General features: G+C 35.1%; 1 protein-coding gene across 1 annotated transcript in view; it reads right to left on the bottom strand.

Annotated features, from left to right (window-relative positions):
* Positions 1-20388, bottom strand: part of SCN9A (sodium voltage-gated channel alpha subunit 9) — a 170806-nt gene that overhangs the window by 48560 nt on the left and 101858 nt on the right. The window contains exons 14-17 of the mRNA XM_047873440.1: positions 19519-19757; positions 17271-17444; positions 15132-15488; positions 10088-10564 (exon numbers count right to left, since the gene is read on the bottom strand). Of these exons, the coding sequence (XP_047729396.1) occupies positions 10088-10564; positions 15132-15488; positions 17271-17444; positions 19519-19757 (1247 nt within the window). The remainder of the gene's footprint in view (positions 1-10087; positions 10565-15131; positions 15489-17270; positions 17445-19518; positions 19758-20388) is intronic.

Genomic DNA, 20388 nt, shown 5'->3' with positions numbered 1-20388 from the left:
CACACACACACATTTCTGGAAACCATTTTCCGAAAAAGTATGTGTTTTACCTATACATACTATTGTATACGTATGCATCTTTATTTATGTTCTAGGCAGGGGGGAGATTTTCTACATTCTGAAATAAAATTGTTTTACAAGAGAATATTGCCTCTGCATCACCACCCATCTGAAATAGAAAAAAAAAATATGTCTTTTACTTAGGAGTACCTTTAAAGCTAACTTCAAGTAAACTGGAACAATATTTGTTTGTTCTTTTAATTAGAAACTGCTAACATCATTATCCCTAGAGTGTATCATTTTCAAGATAAAGTTTTGCTTTCAACATTGCACAATGGAAAACAATAATAAAAACATCCCATCAATGACAGAGCAATTCAAAATATATACTAGATTATAAAAGAAAAAAGGCAAGATCCTTATTAATATGGATTTTTTTTCAGAAAACTATTTTCTAGAGTTCATTCAACAAGCTATACTAAAATAAGACAAAATAGATCTGAGTGGCATTTTTTCTTTTATATTTGTTAGAAATATTATATAATGAAGTCCATATTAATCTGCTTCCAATATAATGAAAAGTGTTAAATGTCTTATTGAAAGATTTAGTGTTCACTTACTATGTTCCATTTAAACCTCTTACCTTCCTGAGGCTATGCTGCCTGTTTCCTTATGAGATATATACATTATAAGAAACATTCTCATCAGCATATAATATTGCTTTTGGAATCAAATTAAGCATTTCAAGCACATATAATTCATTCATTCATAGGGTTGGCCTATTAAATTTTAATTGATGCATTTTATATACAAGCAAATAAAAATTAAATTAGTTACTGAATTGATCAAAGAAATAAAGCTCTAGTTATCACTGTGCTTAAAGTCATTTCAAAATATATTCAAAATTATCCTAGAAGCTGGGTACTGTGGCTCTGTCCTCAGCTTTCTAGGTGTGTACTTAGAAAACAGCTTATTTGTATGCATTTCAATTTCTGTAAATACAGGGCTAGTACTAGACTGTTCCTTTTCTGTTCTGAGATTTTATTTTTATGCTTGAAGTATTTTCCCACAAAAATGGCTTATTAACAGAGTTTTGATTTACTAAATTTAAATGTGACTATTTTTTTCCAGTGTAATTTTAAGGTGCACAATGTAATGATTTGATACATGTATATGTTGTGTATAAATATATCTATATATATTTACCACATCCTTTATGCACATAATTACCATTTTGTTGCTGCCGTTGTTATGATGAGAACATACTCTCAAAGTTCTACTCTCATTGCAATAAATGTGACGATTTAATGTGACATAGATCAGATTAGATTGGGAAGGGAAGTTGCTAGAAGTTTTCAAATTAAATGTTGCTCCAGTGGTTTCTTTTACATTCTATATATTACCTTTATAAGCCATCCAATAAAATCTATAGATCATTCACTTGAATCACCTAAGGACATGAGAGATATATATATCAAGGAAGTCATCAAGAGAATCACAAAAAATGATGGAATTGCCCCCGTGACATGCTATGATGTCAATTCATCTACAGAACAATTGTGTATGTTTCTACTTTCTTGCAATGGGTCAGGCAGAAACATTTAGTACTGAACAGCATGCATGACACTGAAAAAAATATCATATATGTATGATTTTTTTTAGATAACCTGTGTAAAAGTGGTCACATATGTCTTTGCCTGGTTAAAAGCACAGAGCTGCATTCTTGATTGATCCAGTTTGTTTTTACCCCTGTGAGAAGTAAGAAGGTTAAGTACTGAAGTTTAGAAATGCAGAAGGATGAAATAGTTTAGTCAACTGATTTAAAATGTTTAAAGTCACATACCTGTAAGTAAAAATTAGTTGTATGTTAGAAAATACATGCTATAAGCTCAATGCAAAGCAGTATATTTGAAATACAGCAATAAGACTGAATGTTATTCAACACAGACTTAAAAACAATCAACTGGATAGTTATAAAGTTCTGTTATTTAGGAGATGAATTTAAATACTGTAATATGCTAAGGCAATCTTTTGGTCTGTTTGCTCTGTATAACAAGCATTTAAAAGTAAGTGATTCTCAATATTGGAGTGGGTGAGAGTAGGAGTGAGGAGTTTTTAAAAAGCATATTCTAAAATTAGCATTTCTTGATTTACTTGTAATTATCATATTAATTCAATTTTGACATTTCAAATAGCATTGAAGGAAAAAAATGTTTCCAAATTTATCAAAGTATAAAGAATAAGAAACACTGATTTAAATGTCAGACCAAAGTGTCATTGTTTTTAGACACAAACATATCCAATAAAGATGAAAGATTTTTCAAATAGTTTGAAACAAATCTGCAAAAAAGAAACGGGTAAGTAAAATTCTACGAGTCTTTTGTTTTGTTTTGTGTTTTTAAGAATCTATGCAAAGGGGTGCATGGGTGGCTCACTTAGCAAACCTACTGACTCTTGGTTTTGGCTCAGGTCATGATCTTGTGGTTTGTGGAATCAAACCCCACCTAGGGCTCTATGCTGCAGGGAGCCTGCTTGGGATTCTCCCCCTCTCTCTCTCTATCTGCCCCTCCCCCATTTGCACTCTCTCTCAAAATAAATAAAGTTTAAAAAAAGAATCTATGCATAAAAAAAGGATCAAATACCAGCTTAATTGCATAATTAAGGTATAATAGTATAATTATAATTATACATTTGTATAATTGTGACTAATCCCTAAATCTTGTCAAGTCAAATGCAGTTCTGGGAGAGGTTATTTTATTTTCTGAAATGCAATAACAAGAAAATTTCTAAACTGCCTTTTTGGTGAAGGTAATACTGTTTGAAGAAAAAACTGTAAAAATCTAAAGAGAGACCAAATAACAACATAATTAAAACCAACATGTGGTAAAAGGACATAAAATATTTAACCTTGATGACTACAAATATTTAAACATTTTTTTTACTAAATCGATAAAAGGAATGCATTTCATAAGTAAGCACATTTAAGTTTCTCCAAAGATAATGGCATTGAAAACTGAAGAGTGAATAGGTGAAGTGGTAGATGGATTAATGAGTGAATGAATCATATAAACAATATGAATGTCTGTTCCTCTGCCTGGGATTTCCTTCTCCATTGGAGCCACACAATGAAATGATCTCCATTCTTTAGGGTCTGGCTCAAGTGCCACCTTCTCTCGCATGCTGTCAACCTGATATAATCTCTTACTCAATGCATCCTCAATGGACTGGTTTATTATTCTGTTCCATTCTATGTTATGTTATTGAGGTAGACTATAACTGAATAAATCAGCATTAAGGAGGATGAGAAGCTAAATTTGGATCACTAATGCACAATAGCACTATACCAGAAAAGTTGATCCTTAACTGCAACATTACAGGGCATAACAGAAAACAATTATATTCCTACTCACATCTTGCCTTTCTATCGTATGCAATATGGCATTTAAGCTCAGGGTTCAAATTTTAAAAAGACTCCCAGAATCATCGGTGACTAATAAATATCATTTCTTAATCTTTTAGCATTTTAGTTATCTGTGAATATAGATGAATGATATCCATTCTCCTGGTTGTCATAAGGAGGAAAGTTATAGAATGTATATGAAAGTGGCAAATATGTAAAATTTTTCCTTGGTCTCTTTGGTGCTTTCTTCTTTTGGGTTCACTACTCAAGTGTTGAGTTGATCACTTGTCCTCTTATTTTCTGTGGTCCCTGGAGTGTAGTGGATGTTGTGGTACACTGCCCAAATCTCCCTTTCAGAGAGCCTCCTCTTTTTCCAGCTACCAGGAATGTTGGGGGCTGAAGGTTCACAGCTGAGTCCCTGCAAGGCAAGTGTCATGCAGAAGAGAGCTGCCTCACCCAAGGTTCCATCTCCTCCCCTGGGAAGGTGACTCATTGGTAGGAGGGTACAAAGGCCTGACTCTCCTGCTTCAATTGGGACTACTCTAAAGGGTCATCCTAGTACCTATAGGAGACAACCATAGGATCAGCACAGGCCTCTGATGAAATTGCAGAGCATTTCAGTTTCTCCTTGTGCTCAATCATCTTGCTTCCCTCATTTCTTATAGGTGTTAGGTGTTGCTCCTGGTAACACTCCCCAGTAAATCTCTTACACACAGATTTCTCTCTCAGAGCTGGTATCCCAGAGAACCTGACTTTAGACTGACTCCCTGTATATTCTGTGGTTAACATAAATTAACACATAAAATCTCAACCTGTCTACAACTCTGACTTCTCAAGACCTAAGTTTCCAAATACATATTGTTCAGCATCACTTGGCTATCTTGCAAGTAGCTCACAATTAAGATGCCCCCCAATTAAACTCTAAATCTATTCTACCTCCTAAATATTTTCCTTCCCCTATATATATTTTTAATAGCACTGATATATATCCAGTCTTCTAAGATAAAACCTTTTGTCATGAGTCAGTTTGTATTTCCCACAGGGGAATGTTGAAGTCCTAGCTCCTGGTCCACTTGAATATGACCTTATTTAGAAATAAGGTCTTTGCAGATATAGCTAAGGTGAGGTCATTAGTGTGGGCCGTAATCCAGTATAATCAGTGTCCTTGTAAGAAGAAGAGAAGACAGACACACACAGGCAGAACACCATTTGATTATAGGGAATGTCAAAGATTAACAACCCATCATCAGAAGCTAGGAAAAAGCAAGGGAGAATGCTTCCTAGAGGCTTCAGAGAAAGTATGGCCATGCCCAGACTTCCATTTCAGACATTTAGAACTCTAAAGCTTTCAAAGAATAAATTTCTGTGCGTAAAGCCACAAAGTTTGTGATACTTTATTACGGCAGCCACGGGAGACGGATACACCCTCTGCAACAGCTCATGACCCCTATATCCAGATCCTGAGCCCTTACATATTAACTCGCAAGTATCTTAGAGTTTATCCCCTTCTGCCACCATCATTCCCTTAGCTTGAGCCCCTATCCAATGTTCTTTGAAAAGTTGCAATAACTTCCCATCTTCTCATCTTCCTCTGGGGCTGGGCTTTACTACACTCCCCAAGGAAATTTTCTTTAGAAGAACAAGTTTGCTATGAACAAGGTATAATAAAAGACCCTAAAGTTTTCTCTTTCTGTTAGATAAAAAGAAATGTATTTTACTCTCTTGTCATGGTACATCAGGCTGTTCACTACCTGGCTCCAGTCTACCTAGGCAACCTCCTACTTCCCACCAGGTTCCCTTCATACATATGTAATGGGCCTTTTTACATCTGGGTCTTCCACATACACTGGGCTCTTTACCTCCATTGGAACAAACTCCCAACTGATCTGTAGAAAGAATTTTTCTTTTCAACATAAAACCCCCCTCAAATGCCATTTCCTCTGTGAAGTATCCCAATTCATTTTTAAGGTTGGTTACCCTCTCCTCTCTCCTGTCTGAATATTTTGTCCTAAAACTGAATTGTGTATTCATTCTCTTTTTGTATGTTTAATTATAATTTCTGTTTCTATATGTGTTTCTTCTCAAGGGCAGAAGCCTTGCTTTACTCTTTATCACTTAAGACAGTGCCACAGAGAAAGACCTTCAGCCTTCATTTAATGAACGAATGAGTGCGCTAATAATGTGTCTTCCTCATGTCTAGCATGGATATGGTAACTGGAAGATGCTCAGTAAATGTGAATTGAACAAATGAATAGCAATGGTTTACAGAAAATGTTCTCTAATGTATTCCTGTGCAATTTCCCCCCTAATTATTAAAGTTAATGAGGGGTTTATTTGTACTTTAGTTCCTTATGGAACATGAAATTTTGCATAAGTGTGTTTGCAGTGTTTTAAGGTGACACTCTCCTGAAGGAGGGAAGTTTGATTATGTGAAATTTGAGTATTTCATTGACCTCCAAGGACCTCAGTTAGTTCCTTCAAGACTTTGATATAATGTTTCAAAACTCTAAAGAACTATTAAGTAAAGCTAAGTATCTGCCTTTGGCTTAAGGAGGCATGAATAGGGCATCTTTCTCTGAGGAGATGTTTACACAGAATGTTTCCTCTCTGCTGAGTACACAATATGAGCACATTCACTTAAGCAGCCTAACTAAGTAGATACATTTGTCAAAAGAGCAGTAAAGAAGTATTTGGGGATTAGATTCACAATAAATAAAGGGGCATCTCTGAAAGCTGTAAGAGTCTGTACTACTGTAATATCATATGAGGCTGTTACTGTTTTTAAATATTTTGAGAAATAAATTTGGATTAACTTAATATTTTCCTCTGAAATTTGCATACACTTCCAAAGTCCATGTTACAATTCTATAAGCTGCTTCTTTTTTCATCTTTTTAAGCAGAGAAGGAAGTAATCGATAGTGATAGAAAACAAAGAGAATGACTCTAATCATCTAAGAAAAAGCTCTCCATTAAAAAAATAGTTATTAATTTAGTGTTTTAGAGTTTTAAACATTGAGATTTGGCACAATTAAAAAAAAACTACACTTAAGAATTTAGTTAAGCCAGATGCCAATCACATTAATTGCAGGATGCGTGAAGTAATTTTTTTTCCCCCTTCAGCAACTCTTAGCACAGTGCCTGGAGCATAGTAGATCTCAACAAATATTTACTGAATGATTGGGTGCATTTCATGCTTCGTTTGAGGCACATAATAAGGAAGCACTTCATTGTTAATGATAAAAATCTGTGCAGTGTGTTATTAATGTTTCTTGTGTGCTTAGAGGACTGAAGTGTGCCTCAGGAGGAGGCTGATTTTGAGAGGGGCCATCAGTTCAATGTCTGCATTCTGAGAAGCAGCGACAAGTCCCATGGGCCCATGGGAGATGACAGTATGTCTTTCTCAATTCTGAGATAAACTCTATCTTCAGAGAAATGCTGCTGTTCTGTTGCCAATTATTTCCTCAAAACTGTTTAAGTTATTTTACTCAGCACTTTATTTAAACTCATCTCTTTGGTCATCCTTTAGGAAGGTATTTTATTATAAAATGTTTTTACTTCATTCTGGAGTGTACTATCAGGACAAGGACACTTGCCTATCTGAGAGCTGATATTAGTAGAAGATGGAAAAGTGTCCATCAAGTGCAATGGGAAAATAGAATGCTAGGTCCTAAAAGAGAAGTTTTATGCTTGTTTGTTTGTTTGTTTGTTTGTTTTTGTTTTGTTTTGTTGACGAAGAGGGGGGAAAAAGGAGAGGTGTCCAAGGTCAAAGGTGTTTCTCTCTGTTCAAAATGCAGATTATTCAACAGGCAAAGGGGGAAATATCCCTGGCCCACGAATAAAGATAAAGATATCTCAGAAATCTGGGTCAAAACAAGCTAGGGATGAATTTAGGTTCATATCCCACACCAACTCCATCCATCATGGTGGCCACTGGGAACACCACTGATAAGGATTCTGAAGTGGCTTTCAGACTTAGGCAGAGAGAGTTCAAAGGATATGCCTCCAAACTGGCGTGTGAAACAAGCCCTCTGCATCTTTTACACAATAAAATTGTGAACCATTGATCTACATAATGCTACCTCTCTTGAACTGAACCTGCAGCAAATAGCTACTTACAGTCTATATGTGACCACTCGATTCCATATCATAATAACTGTTAATCAGGCACTTACTTTCCAGCAGACATGCACCTAATTATTTATGTACACCATTTACTCTTCATTACAATTCTATTTTTCATATAAAGAAACTAATTTTTTTTGTAAATTACTGAAGACCATAGAGTTAGTAAATATCACAGCTAGAATTTAAGGCAAGTAGTCTATCTCCAGAGGTTGTATTCTTAAACATATCTATCGCAAAGTAGTGCTTAAGACTTAACTGACCTAAAGGAATTGAATCAAGTTATTACTTTCTGTTGGGTAATCAAGATTTATCCTTGGGGCAAGGTTCATCAAGAACATGGCAATCAGTATTTCAAGAATATCTTAGGCATGAAAAAATTAGAAAGTTGCAAAGGAGAGAATAAGCAGTTCACAAATATGGGAACTGAAGTGGAAGCTGAAGATTAGGGGAATTATAGCAGGGAGGTTAGCATGGAAGAGTAAAGAGGCACTTTCAATAAAGAAAATATGCTTTTTTTTAGTGGTCCAAGTATAAAAACAAAAACAAAACCAAGTCATAATGATAAACATTTAAATCTCAAGCACCTGGAAAGAAAGACTCCAGACACAGGTTTTCCCAGGTCACAACAACTTAATACTACCTCTAAGTTACCTAACAAATTTCCTATATATCTTGAACTTCTGTTATTTCTCAAGTCCAGTATATTAAAGTGGGTTTGAATGTACTCATGCTGTGAGATATGTCATGGAAAACTGTTTATGAAAAAGGGCAAAGTTTTCAAGTCCACAACTTTAAATCTGTACTTTTAGATGATATTAGTGGGGGTGAATTCAACAATAAACACAATGGCTTACATTGTTTTAGGGCTTACCAACTATTTCATATCTATGGTTTTTCAACTCTGATCTTCACTAGCAGAAACACGAGTAATTGAATTAGTTTCCCTTTCCACATGAGACCAAGCTCAGACCACTGTTCCTGAAAAGGGGTATGTGGAATCTGATCTTCCACCTTTAAGTTGAAATAACATCAACTTAAATTTGGAGATTTTGGATACAGTACTTCTTCCACATAAAGGTTTTAAAAATAAAAAAATAAAAATCCTATCCTTCTTTTGTCATCTTGGAAAGAATTTCTTTGGATACTTAGAAACACACACTCTTAATTTATATACTTATGTATTCACTTAATATTGAGGATTTACTCTGTACCAACTAGTCATATGGCCAGGAGACAGACAGATAAGCATGCGCGTGCACACACACACGTGCACACACACACACACACACACACACTGGTATGTATCTTTATTCCAAAATCCACTAGCAATTCATGGAGGGCAGGTCTTTCTTATTATAGGGTTAAGTGGATAGAAAGCATTTGATAAATGCCTTTTGAATACTTTCAAGAGTGACCTAAAGAAAGGAATAATATTTTTAGGTGATATCTTGAAACTTTAAAGAGATGCCATAAAAATATTTTGTCGTAAGACTCACTTATGGTTATTATATTCCATATTAATAAAATATAGTTCAGTGAATAAAAACAGTAAACACTATCACTTTAAATGTATGTGACCAAGTGTGGAGAAGGAGGATATAAAAACACTTTGATAAAAGGTTCCTGTTCTCAATGAGTCTATAGCACCATTTAATGAATACAATAATTTGTCCAAAAATTAAAATATAAAGCTAAATAATAAATCCAGGAAAAGTCATAAAATTGTGCAGGGTTAAAATGAGTACAGCTCCTATCTCTCTGGAGAGAAATTAGGAAAGACGCAATAGCTACCCTTTTGATCACTCTGAGTACTGTTCTAAACATTTTACCTGTTAATTCTTGTAACCCTCACGCAATCCTGTGATGTAAGGACTAATAAATTTACCCATGAGGAATGTCTTAAAGATGCGCATAGGATTTTGACCAAGGAAGGAAATCCCAAGCAAAGTCAAGCACGATGCCAAGTGTTTGTGTCCAGCAGGAGACCAAGCAAGCAGTAGGTGACACAGCTGGTCAGCTGGTGGGGGCCATGGTGTGAAGACTTTACCGTCTATAATTCAGGAGACTTGGGAGACAAAGGATACTTCAAAGGAGTGACATGATTGGGATTGAACCTGAATAAAATTAATCAAACAAATGAACTCGAGTAGATGGAAAATGGAAGCAGAGACACCAGCTGGGACTCTGCTTGGTACAGTTTAGGCAGGAAGTAATGAGTGAGAAGGCAAAGGTGATGAAGAGGAGTGGTGGCTTCAACAGACACAGTGGAAGGAGACTGTACAGGACTTCACAACTGATAACAAAAGGGGATGAAGGAAGGGAAGACTGAAAGGTACCCAGCACTTTCAAATCTAGCCCAGTAGGATTGAATCACTTATGAAGAACCAAGTAAGTACACCTGTTCAGAGGAACCTTTAGGAACTCATTATGTGAACTCACAAACAAAAGAAACTATCCATCAGTTTGCAATATTAGAAAGAACTTATCACAGCAAAAATCTGAAATTTCAGTTCATTGCACACTACTTATTCATATGAAACAACGCGCATAAAACAATCTTACCCCTTTGCTGTATTCACTATCTGAATCACTGCTGAGTTCCTCAGTATTCATATTTTCCAAATCAGATTCCCCAGGTGCAATCGGCACTGTCACTGTGAGGCTGGGGTTATGAATAAATGATTGACAATCACTTTCTTCCATTAAGTATTTGTCCACACTGCTTCCCAAACCACTGATTTTATCTTTTTCTTTGTGGAAATTGTGATCTTTGCTCATTTCAGCAAGCGTGCGGTTAGAGATATAGTTTTCTTTCTTACTATTCAGATCTTCTGCTCTTCCTGGGTCTTTGGGAATCTTCGGCTTTTTGGAGAATGCTTTTAGAATAAATTCACGCAAGGTTTGTTTCACATAATTTACTCCCTTCCTAATTCTGGCAACTGCAATCTGGAGGTTATTTGCATCGGTGTCTTCTTCAATTGCTGTAAGATTGTCTGAGCTAAATGAGCTCAATAATAAAGCCAGAAATAGGTTGAGGACCTATATCAAGAGAAATAGGGAGACAGGAAATGAAAAAGAAAATAAGCACATTTCTGAAATACAGGCCAAAATCCAAACCAGAATTAAAGATTTCTGTACTTCTTCACACATAGGTAAGAGCATGTGATGGGGCAGAGGACAGGCGGGATTCCTCATCACTCTCTCTGGAACCTAGCTCCTGTGAACTCTGCAGAGCAGAGGTCAGCCACACCCATGAAGGACTTAGCCTGAGGAGCAAAGAGAATGTTCCCTTCTCATTATCATTATGTCATTCTTACATTCATTTCTGCAGCAGGAGTCCCTTGGCCAAATTCCCTTTTATGGGCCTAAAAAGCCTTCCTAACATTTACTATAGTTAATATTTATTACCTGTGAGAAAAAAACTAGAACAAGAAAATTGTGATTAGTGTTTATTGTGCTGAAGTAACCTAGGCCAAGCTCGATGTTCACTTTTCCCAGAAGTTAAATGTCAGTTTGTTGCAACAAATGGAACATAGAACACTTGCAAACCTTCTGTAATAAAATATTCTGTCCAAGAATTGTGCCAGCTTGCAACTTAATGAGGCTTTTAAAGCATAGAAAAGGGCCTGCCTACTGAACCCAATTCAAATGAGATAATGGCATTATGATTGAGTGGCTTTATGCCAATCATCTAGCCCTGGAAGAGATAATAAAAGAGGTCAGGACAACTCCTAGCCTTGAAGAAAAGTCCTGTTTGTGTGCAAAACCACTTGTTTTTCCTCCCTGAGGTAGGGGTCCAGGTGAACTCAACATTGTGAAAAGAAAAAAAATTCTCATGGAGGGTTGAAAGTATTTACATTACATTTAAGTGTTGTTTTATGTAGGAAACAAAAAGGTAATTGAAACACCCTTTCACTAAATACTAAATACCCTTTCACATAAATACACTATGAAGTGTCTTCATAGACAAAAACATCTACCTCACTAAATAATCAAATTTAGGTCAATCTGAGGAGAAGGGACTCACACCCTCACACCTGAATTTGGTCTCATCTAAAACAGTTTTTCAGAGACGTAAGTAGAAGAGCACAGGTTAAAAATGTCTATGTTAATATGTTTGATTTAAGAGAAGAGTCCAAGGGGGAGCAAAAAGAGAAAATCACAGAAAACAACTGTCATGAATCACTGAGGAATTCTGAAGTAGTTTACTTTCATTTTGGTCTTTATTGTCAATGAGAAAATGTATTTCATTATGAGATAACATGTTTGTGTGTGTGTATATTTTAACAGGAATGTTGATGAGAAGCCAAGGGCTCATTCTACTACTTTAGCCTCCCTAATCAATGCAAGTGTTAACAGATTTTCTCTTTCTTCCTTTCAAATTTGTAATTAACTTTATTTTTTTCCACATTTATTGAGATGTAATTGATGTATAAAATTGTGTAAGTTTAAAGTGTACAATGTGTTGATTCGATATACTTATATATTGCAAAATGATTACCACAATCGTGTTAAGGAACAACCCCATCGTGTCAAATAATTACCTTTTGTGTGTGTGTGGTAAGGACATTTAAGATCTATTCTCTTAGCAACTTTCAAGTATATAATATGGTAATGTTACCAATTACCATGATGTAAATTAGATCCCTAGAATTTATTTATCTTATAGCTAGAACTTTGAACTTTGGTCACCATTTCTCATGTCCCCCACTCCCTAGCCTCTGGTAACCACATTCTAGTCTCTGTTTTTATGAATTTGACTTTTATGAGATTCCACATATTTCAAGAATATGCTGGGGCGCCTGGGTGGCGCAGTCGGTTAAGCGTCCGACTTCAGCCAGGTCACGATCTCGCGGTCTGTGAGTTCGAGCCCCGCGTCGTGCTCTGGGCTGATGGCTCGGAGCCTGGAGCCTGTTTCCGATTCTGTGTCTCCCTCTCTCTCTGCCCCTCGCCCATTCATGCTCTGTCTCTCTCTGTCCCCAAAATAAATAAACGTTGAAAAAAAAATTTAAAAAAAAAAAAAAAAGAATATGCTTCATCACATCTTCATAAGGATAATAACAATAATTTTTATTCCATCAAAAATCATAACAAGACTCCACTATTTTGTTAAAATCTACCAGGTATCATAAATAACAATACCATTTTATATCACATATCCATTATCATATTAAGCAGAGAAGTATTAATAAAATGTATATTTGAATCAACATTATCTGATTAATGTTCTTTGCCAGTTTCCTGATATAGACTTGAGATGACTAAAATCTACTTTTCTGAACTACCCTCTAAAACTTATGGTTTTTAACCATTTTAATTAATTGGTAGTAAAATGACTTAAGGCGTAAGTGAGAAAAAAAAAGTGAGAGATCTGTTTAGCATATAACTCTAATATGCAGAGGACTATATCAGAAATATAAATTTATGTGTCTTTCTTTTTAGATTCTAATTGTACATCAATGGTAATTCCTTATCCAAGAGTTGGTTATTTATTTTGTGAATTACACTTCTCTTATCTCTCATTATCACTAGCAAATAATGAACAGATATCAACATGAGGCAGTCATTACCAATTCTACATGGATTAAACATTCACCAAGATACCCCATCTATTTTTAACTATAAATTCATATTGCTTTTCAAAGTGTATCATTACATTCACACCTGTGTTCAAGCTTCAATATTGTATTAAGTATTATTCAAAGACCCATTTCAAAATTCTTCTTCAAGTCACTATTTAGAACTGCTCTCCTTTTCTTCCAAGTGTCAAGAGCATTTTATTTTTGCCCCACTGCTAGCACTTACCACCTCTTCCTTACCTGATAATTTGGTGTACCACTTTTCTATGTCCCTAGAATGTAAGTACCTTGAAGAGAGGGACTAACTCATAGGTATGTATTTTTAATCATCCTGCAATACCCAAATATATTTCCTTTCACAGAGAAAGTACTAAAAATATTGAATAAGTTGAGAGAGCCCAAGGAATCCCCCTTACTTCATACATGCCTGAGCGAGTACTAAATATTTAAATTAGTTGTGACCAGTGGCTTTGGTGTGGTATGTTTTGACCCCCTGTATCTTATAAAGAGCTACATTTCAATATTTTTATGTCAACATTTTATAAGAAGTATATGAACAAGTCACATTATAGGAGCTTATAATACAAATGTTAAATACAGAAGAAGAACCAAAGAGAGAATATTTTATTTCATATTGGGAATTATAAACCTACATAAAACTAGGAAATTTATTACTACAACTGGAGGATGATTAATAATTGCAGAATTCGAACTCATGGTGTCTATATTTTGTGCAGATCTAGAATTTGTATTGCATAATTTACTATGTATATGTCTAGCCATTTAATGGCACAAAACAATACCATTTAGGATGTGATTTGATAAATGTAGGTTTCTGTCCTAGACTCTGAATTACTTTTGATATGGGGGCTTCAAGGACAAAAAAAAATTAGTAACTTATTTTCAAGCCAGTGGGAAGTGTAAGTACTAACCATATAGTTGTTACCATACCCTAGCTCCTGAGATACCTAATCCAGAGTCTGATGCCAAGCTGACAGACTAAACCAAGTCAACATGGTGGCTTTGAAAATTGAAGTCAGTGAGTCATGGAAGAACATCTTATCCCAATTTTCTCCTTTGGTAAGCTTGAAAATTTTCACCAATAAGTAGGTAGAAAGGAACAAACAAACAAAGAGTACAAGCCAAGAAAACAGTAATGGAGACATGGAAGATCAATTGTTAAAGGGATATTATAGAGCAGTGGTGGGCAAATTTCTTCCGTAAAAAGCCAGATTAAAAAAATATATATTTTGGCCTTTGTAGGACATAGAATCTCTAGGACAACTATTCAACACTGCCACTGCAGAGTAAAACAGACATAGACAATATGTAAATGAATAAGCATATCTGTGCCGTAATAAAATTTTTCTTACAGAGCCTGAAATTTAAATTTCATATCATTTCTATGTGCCACAAAATATTATTCTTCCTTTTATTTTAACCATTGAAAAAATGTACAAAAAAAAAAAAGAAAAAAAACCCCAACATTCCCAAGCTTACAAGGCCATAAAAAAACAGGTAGTATGCTGGATTTGACCCATGAGCCATAGTTTCCTGATCTTTGCTCTAGATCAGGAAACTATGTCTTATTATGTCCGACTATATTTGACTGTAGTGCAATGGGACCAGTCCTTTCAATTGCCTTGTTCTGTTACAGCTTCATTTTTATTAGTGTTAATTCAATCATATTCTGTTTACTAGTATGACTTGATATTTGAAAGGACTTTTAAGAGACACGAAAACCACAGATTTAATTCATATGCCATCACTATCAAAATGAGAGAATAAAGTAGGAAACCATCCGTTAAAATAAATATTGTGAAAAATATAAATATGGGTTATCTGTCAGGGAAATTGAAACAATATTTCATTTTATTTTCTGTTTTTTTTTCCTGTATTAAAATGATCAAAATTCTATCGCAATTAATAGTTTTATGTGTAATTAATCCTATAATTATAAAATAAGTGATCGTCATATAACAATTTACTATGCAGAATTTTCAATGTGTGAACATGCGACTACGTACCACTAGGTTTCCAATGACCATGACCATCATGTAGACTATAAGGCACATGGCTTGACCAGCGACCTGCATACAGTCCCACATGGTTTCTATCCACTCTCCACACAGCACACGGAAGACAATCAGGAAGGAGTGGAAGAAATCATTCATGTGCCAGCGTGGGAGTGTACAGTCTTCATTGATCTTGCAGACACATTCTTTGTAGCTTTTACCAAAGAGCTGCATGCCAACCACAGCAAAAATGAAGACGATGATGGCCAAAACCAAGGTGAGGTTACCCAGAGCACCCACTGAGTTGCCAATGATCTTTATTAGCATATTCAGTGTTGGCCAAGATTTTGCCAGTTTGAACACTCGAAGCTAAAAGTAAACACAAAGCTTAATGTTAATTATTAGGAAATTTTTCAATTTTCAATGTTTCCAGTCTTGAGTTTTGTTCAGAATTTTAAATTCTAAAATATTGTCATCATTACCTAGCTAAAATTGATTATTTCCATTTTTTACTTTCAGCTATTTTCAATATTCTTGTTATTTTGTTATGCTTGCCACAATATAATTACTACACATATTTTGAAGGAAGTTTAGGATTGCTATAAAAGCCTTTTTTTTTTTAATTTTTTTTTTTTAATTTTTTTTTTCAACGTTTATTTATTTTTTTTGGGACAGAGAGACAGAGCATGAACGGGGGAGGGGCAGAGAGAGAGGGAGACACAGAATCGGAAACAGGCTCCAGGCTCCGAGCCACAGCCCAGAGCCTGACGCGGGGCTCAAACCCACGGACCGCGAGATCGTGACCTGGCTGAAGTCGGACGCTTAACCGACTGCACCACCCAGGCGCCCCTATAAAAGCCTTTTATAATGATTTCAGATATTATTCCCTTTAGAATTGATAATTTATCCTTAATTCTATTTTTAGATAATTAAAATTTTTTTTTAATTTGAAAATAGTCTGATACTTTTTATACTTTTTCATATTGACGTTGGGATAAAGTCCAGCATGTTAGTGTGGAGGTTCCTCAAAAACTTAAAAATAGAACTACCCTATGACTCAGCAATTGCATCACTAGGTTTTTACCAAAAGGATACAAAAATACTGATTCAAAGGGGCACATGCACCCTGACATTTATAGCAGCATTATCAACAATAGCCAAATTATGGAAAGAGCTCAAATGTTCACCAACTGATAAATGGATAAAGAAGATGTGGTGTGTATATATATATATATATATATACACATATATATATAGTGGAATATTACTCAGCCATCAGAAAGAATAAAATCTTGCCATTTGCAATGACATGGATGGAGCTAGAGTGTATAATCCTAAGTGAAATAAGTCAGTCAGAGAAAGACAACAACCATATGATTTCACTCCTATGCGGAATTTGAGACACAAAACAGATGAACATAGGGGAAAGGAGAAAACAAAGAGAGGCAAGAAAACCATAAGAGTCTTTTAACGACAGAAAACAAACAGAGGGTTGCTGGAAGAGAGGTGGGTAGGGGGATGGGCTAAATGGGTGATGGGTGTTAAGGACGGTATTTGTTGTGATGAGTACTGGCTGTTTTATGAATCACTAAATTCTATTCCTAAAACCAATATTACACTATATGTTAACTAACTAGAATTTTTTTAAAAACTAAAAAAAAAGCCCAACATGTTAGAGAAAAATACTTTAAAAAGTCTTTACATTTTTTATATTTTTGGTATCACACAACAATCATTTTGGGGACAACAGTTTGATCTTTAGTTATCAAACTCACAAAGTAATGAACATATTATAAGAACTGAAATTCTGTAAATGATAAGTTTCTTACTGTGAAATAAATTATTGCCTTACTAGTAAAGAAATATTTTATTTACCTGCTTCTATTATACTAGCATGTAACTGAATATGTCTTCAAGAGTCTAAAATTGATTCAAATTATGACTATGTCTTCAAGATGCTAAGATTAAAATATTCATGTGATTTTTGAGCTCTTTAAGAGCTTTTGCTATAGAATTAACTTGATTACACTGGACACCAGAACCTAATCTTGTCTTTTGATTTAAACTGCTAAAAGATTTAAATAATAATACAAAGCATTAGAAACACCCCTTTATATATGGAATACAATGGTAAGGTTGGTCTATATTTACCAGTCTGAATGATCGCAGAACTGACAGTCCTTCCACATCTGCTAGAAAAAGCTCTACTAAACTCAAAGTCACAATAAGGCTGTCAAAAATATTCCATCCTACTTGGAAATACTCATATGGATCCATGGCAATAAGTTTTAAAACCATTTCAGCTGCAAAGATCCCAGTGAAGACCTAAATGAGAAATACAATGTGTTTTTTCTGGTATTATGGGAAGTATAGAATCAAAGTAATGATGATTATTACCATTTGTTTAACATCATTGTGCTTCAGACAATGTGCCAGATACTCTACAAATGTGTTATCTCATTTAATCCCACAAACCTGGTAGTATTATTCCTATAGCTCCAATGTAAGCATTACAAGGTTAAAAAGCTCTAACTTTCCTGTCCATTCTCATCATCTTTGGATAGCATTTTAGAGGAGCATATTAAAATTCCAGGTAAATAAAGCCATGACAATCAACACAGGCAGTTTTTGCAAAAAAAAAAAAATTATATGGGTCATACTCTGGAAGAAAATGAAAAGGAAATATAGACTGACACTAAAATCTTGAGTCAGCCTTTTTGTTGGGTCTGACTACTCTCAGAGTAATAGAGAACATATTGACTCACTCTTTAAAGATTTATTAGTAGAAGAGGGAAAAGTATTTAATTGACACAGTGGGAGCTAAAGTAAGACTTTCAAAGCTTTGACACAAAAGTGCATCACAAAACATCATTAATTCATGACACTGGTATCAAAGGACTGACTTAAGAAAACAACACTGAAGGACCTGTTTATGAATCATTCAGGTTTGACTAGACTCAAAGAAGCTGACCAAAGAAGGCTCAAAGGTAAATGGTGAAGTCTACATAAGTGCCGAGTCCATTTAAAAATAATGCAGCATCAAGAAGACAATCAGGGAGTACCCCGCACTTAGGGTAGTGGCAATAGATAAGAAACACGATAAATTCTTTTGGGGTTCACAGTGATGCAGTCAATTCAGCAAGAAGGTACTGATTTTCATGGCCTGTACCTCCATCAACAATTAGAAACCAGATAGGCCTGTCTTTTTCCGAAGAGAAATGGAAGGAAAGAAGAATGCTCCCTCAGAGAGCATATGGTGTACATACATCTCAACTAAAAATACAGTATATGGGAAAGAAGACTGACTCAGATACAAAGTCTTTGGCTTCAAAGATCAATTGGTTTGTGACCATGGCAAAAGTAAAATTATCTTACACAGACATTCACAAAGACATCCAGAGTTATTCATGATTTATGAAGTCATAAATGGGGATCCTTTGGCCATGAAATAGCACTTCTGCCTGCTTCATACAGATTCTCAGAAACTAGCACTTGTTGTTTGCCATAAGGCATTACTTAAGCCAGAATGTGACCAGCACTGCACATTTGAGAAATCAGTCTGGCATCTATTTGCCAAATAGGATCCTATATCTTCTTGAAGCCTACAGATCCTTTCTTAAGTGCCCTTTTGTCTTCTGTGTCTAGTCCTACCATTTTAGCTTCTTGGTATTCTTATTCTTAAGACTTCTTTCTGTTGGTTGATTTAAAGCATGATGATGATGATAATAATAACAATAGGTTTAATTTGTTAATGACTTACTATATGCCAGGCTAATAAGTAGAAAGTGTTTATTCCTCTTAACAATATGATAAATGAAGTGTTATCATTATATTATAAATAATACATTATTTTTCTTATTTTGCAAGTGAGGTATCATTATTATTTTGTAAATGAGAAAATTAAAGACATATTTGTTCAAGGTCATATAACCAGTAAAAGGCAGAATGAGAATTCAATTCCAGGACTTTGGGACTCCAAAGGCCCAGACACTTCACTATTATGCCAAAACAAACCATCCACAGTTTTTCTAAAAATATGTGGGGAATGTACTCACAAGGCAGCTGCAATATAATTATAAAATAGGTAATTATCAAATTTTCAGTGTTGCTTCAAAGAGACATTCTGTCAGGAAAGAAAAAAACCAACACCATCAATTCCCAAGATGGTGACCCCTCTTTGGAAATAGTATTGTTATAGACCTCTGCACTTCTGCAAAATTATTTTAAAGTAGTATCACCAGAAACTTGACTCTGTACAATGATTCATATTGTGAATTCTGGATATGGATAATTATGTAGCTACACACCCATCTGAGTTAAAAAAAAAAAAAAAAGAAGTGACAATCATGACATCCAAGGGGAAGAACTATGGGTACATAATACACATTTATAGACTCACCAAATTTCCTACAGTGAGTACGTTTTTGAATTCATCAGTCATGGGGTGATGCTCCATAGCCATAAACAATGTGTTTAAAACTATGCAAATGGTAATAGCAAGATCTACAAAAGGATCCATTACAATAAAATAGACAAGCTTTTTGAATTTTATCCAATATGGAGAACAATTCCAGATCAAGAATGTGTGTGCAAATCTGTACCACCAAGGTGGACATTTCTGTCTGGATTCTTCAAGTTCTGGGGGGAAAACCAAGAGAGAGCATGAAGTCAATCATTTGTTTATTTTATTCCTAACCAGGTACAAATCAGCAGTAGACTTTAACACTGAAACAAATCTTCTGTTTAGACTTTGCAAATTTAACAGTACTGCTTCTATGAAAGCATAATATATTAAATAAAAATCTTCTATCATGATGTTCATTTACTAGACCAAGTGTAATTTAGGGGAAGGCAGTGAAATTAATGACTCAAAGCAGATAGAGTCAACTCCTAGAGAAACATACACCTAACATGTGATGGTAAACAGAACCTATGTTTTCTTTTTTTACTTTTTCCTTGCGTATACAGAGAAAGCACATGGGAGTGGGGGTGGGGGAGAGAGGCAGAAGGAGAGGGAGAGAGAATTTCACCCAGGCTCCACGCACAGTGTGGAGCCCCACATGGGGCTTGATCCTATGACCTAGTGATTATGACCTAAGCAGAAATCAAAAGTTGGACACTCAACTGACTGAGCCACCCAGGTACCCCAAGAATCCATGTTTTCGTAATGGAGAAATATATATTTTCCATCAATATATATATTTTCACGGGTGAAATCAATCTCAGAACCAAGAGACTAGAAATAATTTATGGAGTGGCTCATTCAATA

The sequence above is a fragment of the Prionailurus viverrinus genome, chromosome C1 (genome assembly GCF_022837055.1).
Source record: "Prionailurus viverrinus isolate Anna chromosome C1, UM_Priviv_1.0, whole genome shotgun sequence".
In the NCBI taxonomy this organism is placed as follows: Eukaryota; Metazoa; Chordata; class Mammalia; order Carnivora; family Felidae; genus Prionailurus; species Prionailurus viverrinus.
The sequence above is the reverse complement of the archived record's forward strand: the minus strand, read 5'-3'. Positions and strand labels throughout refer to the sequence as shown.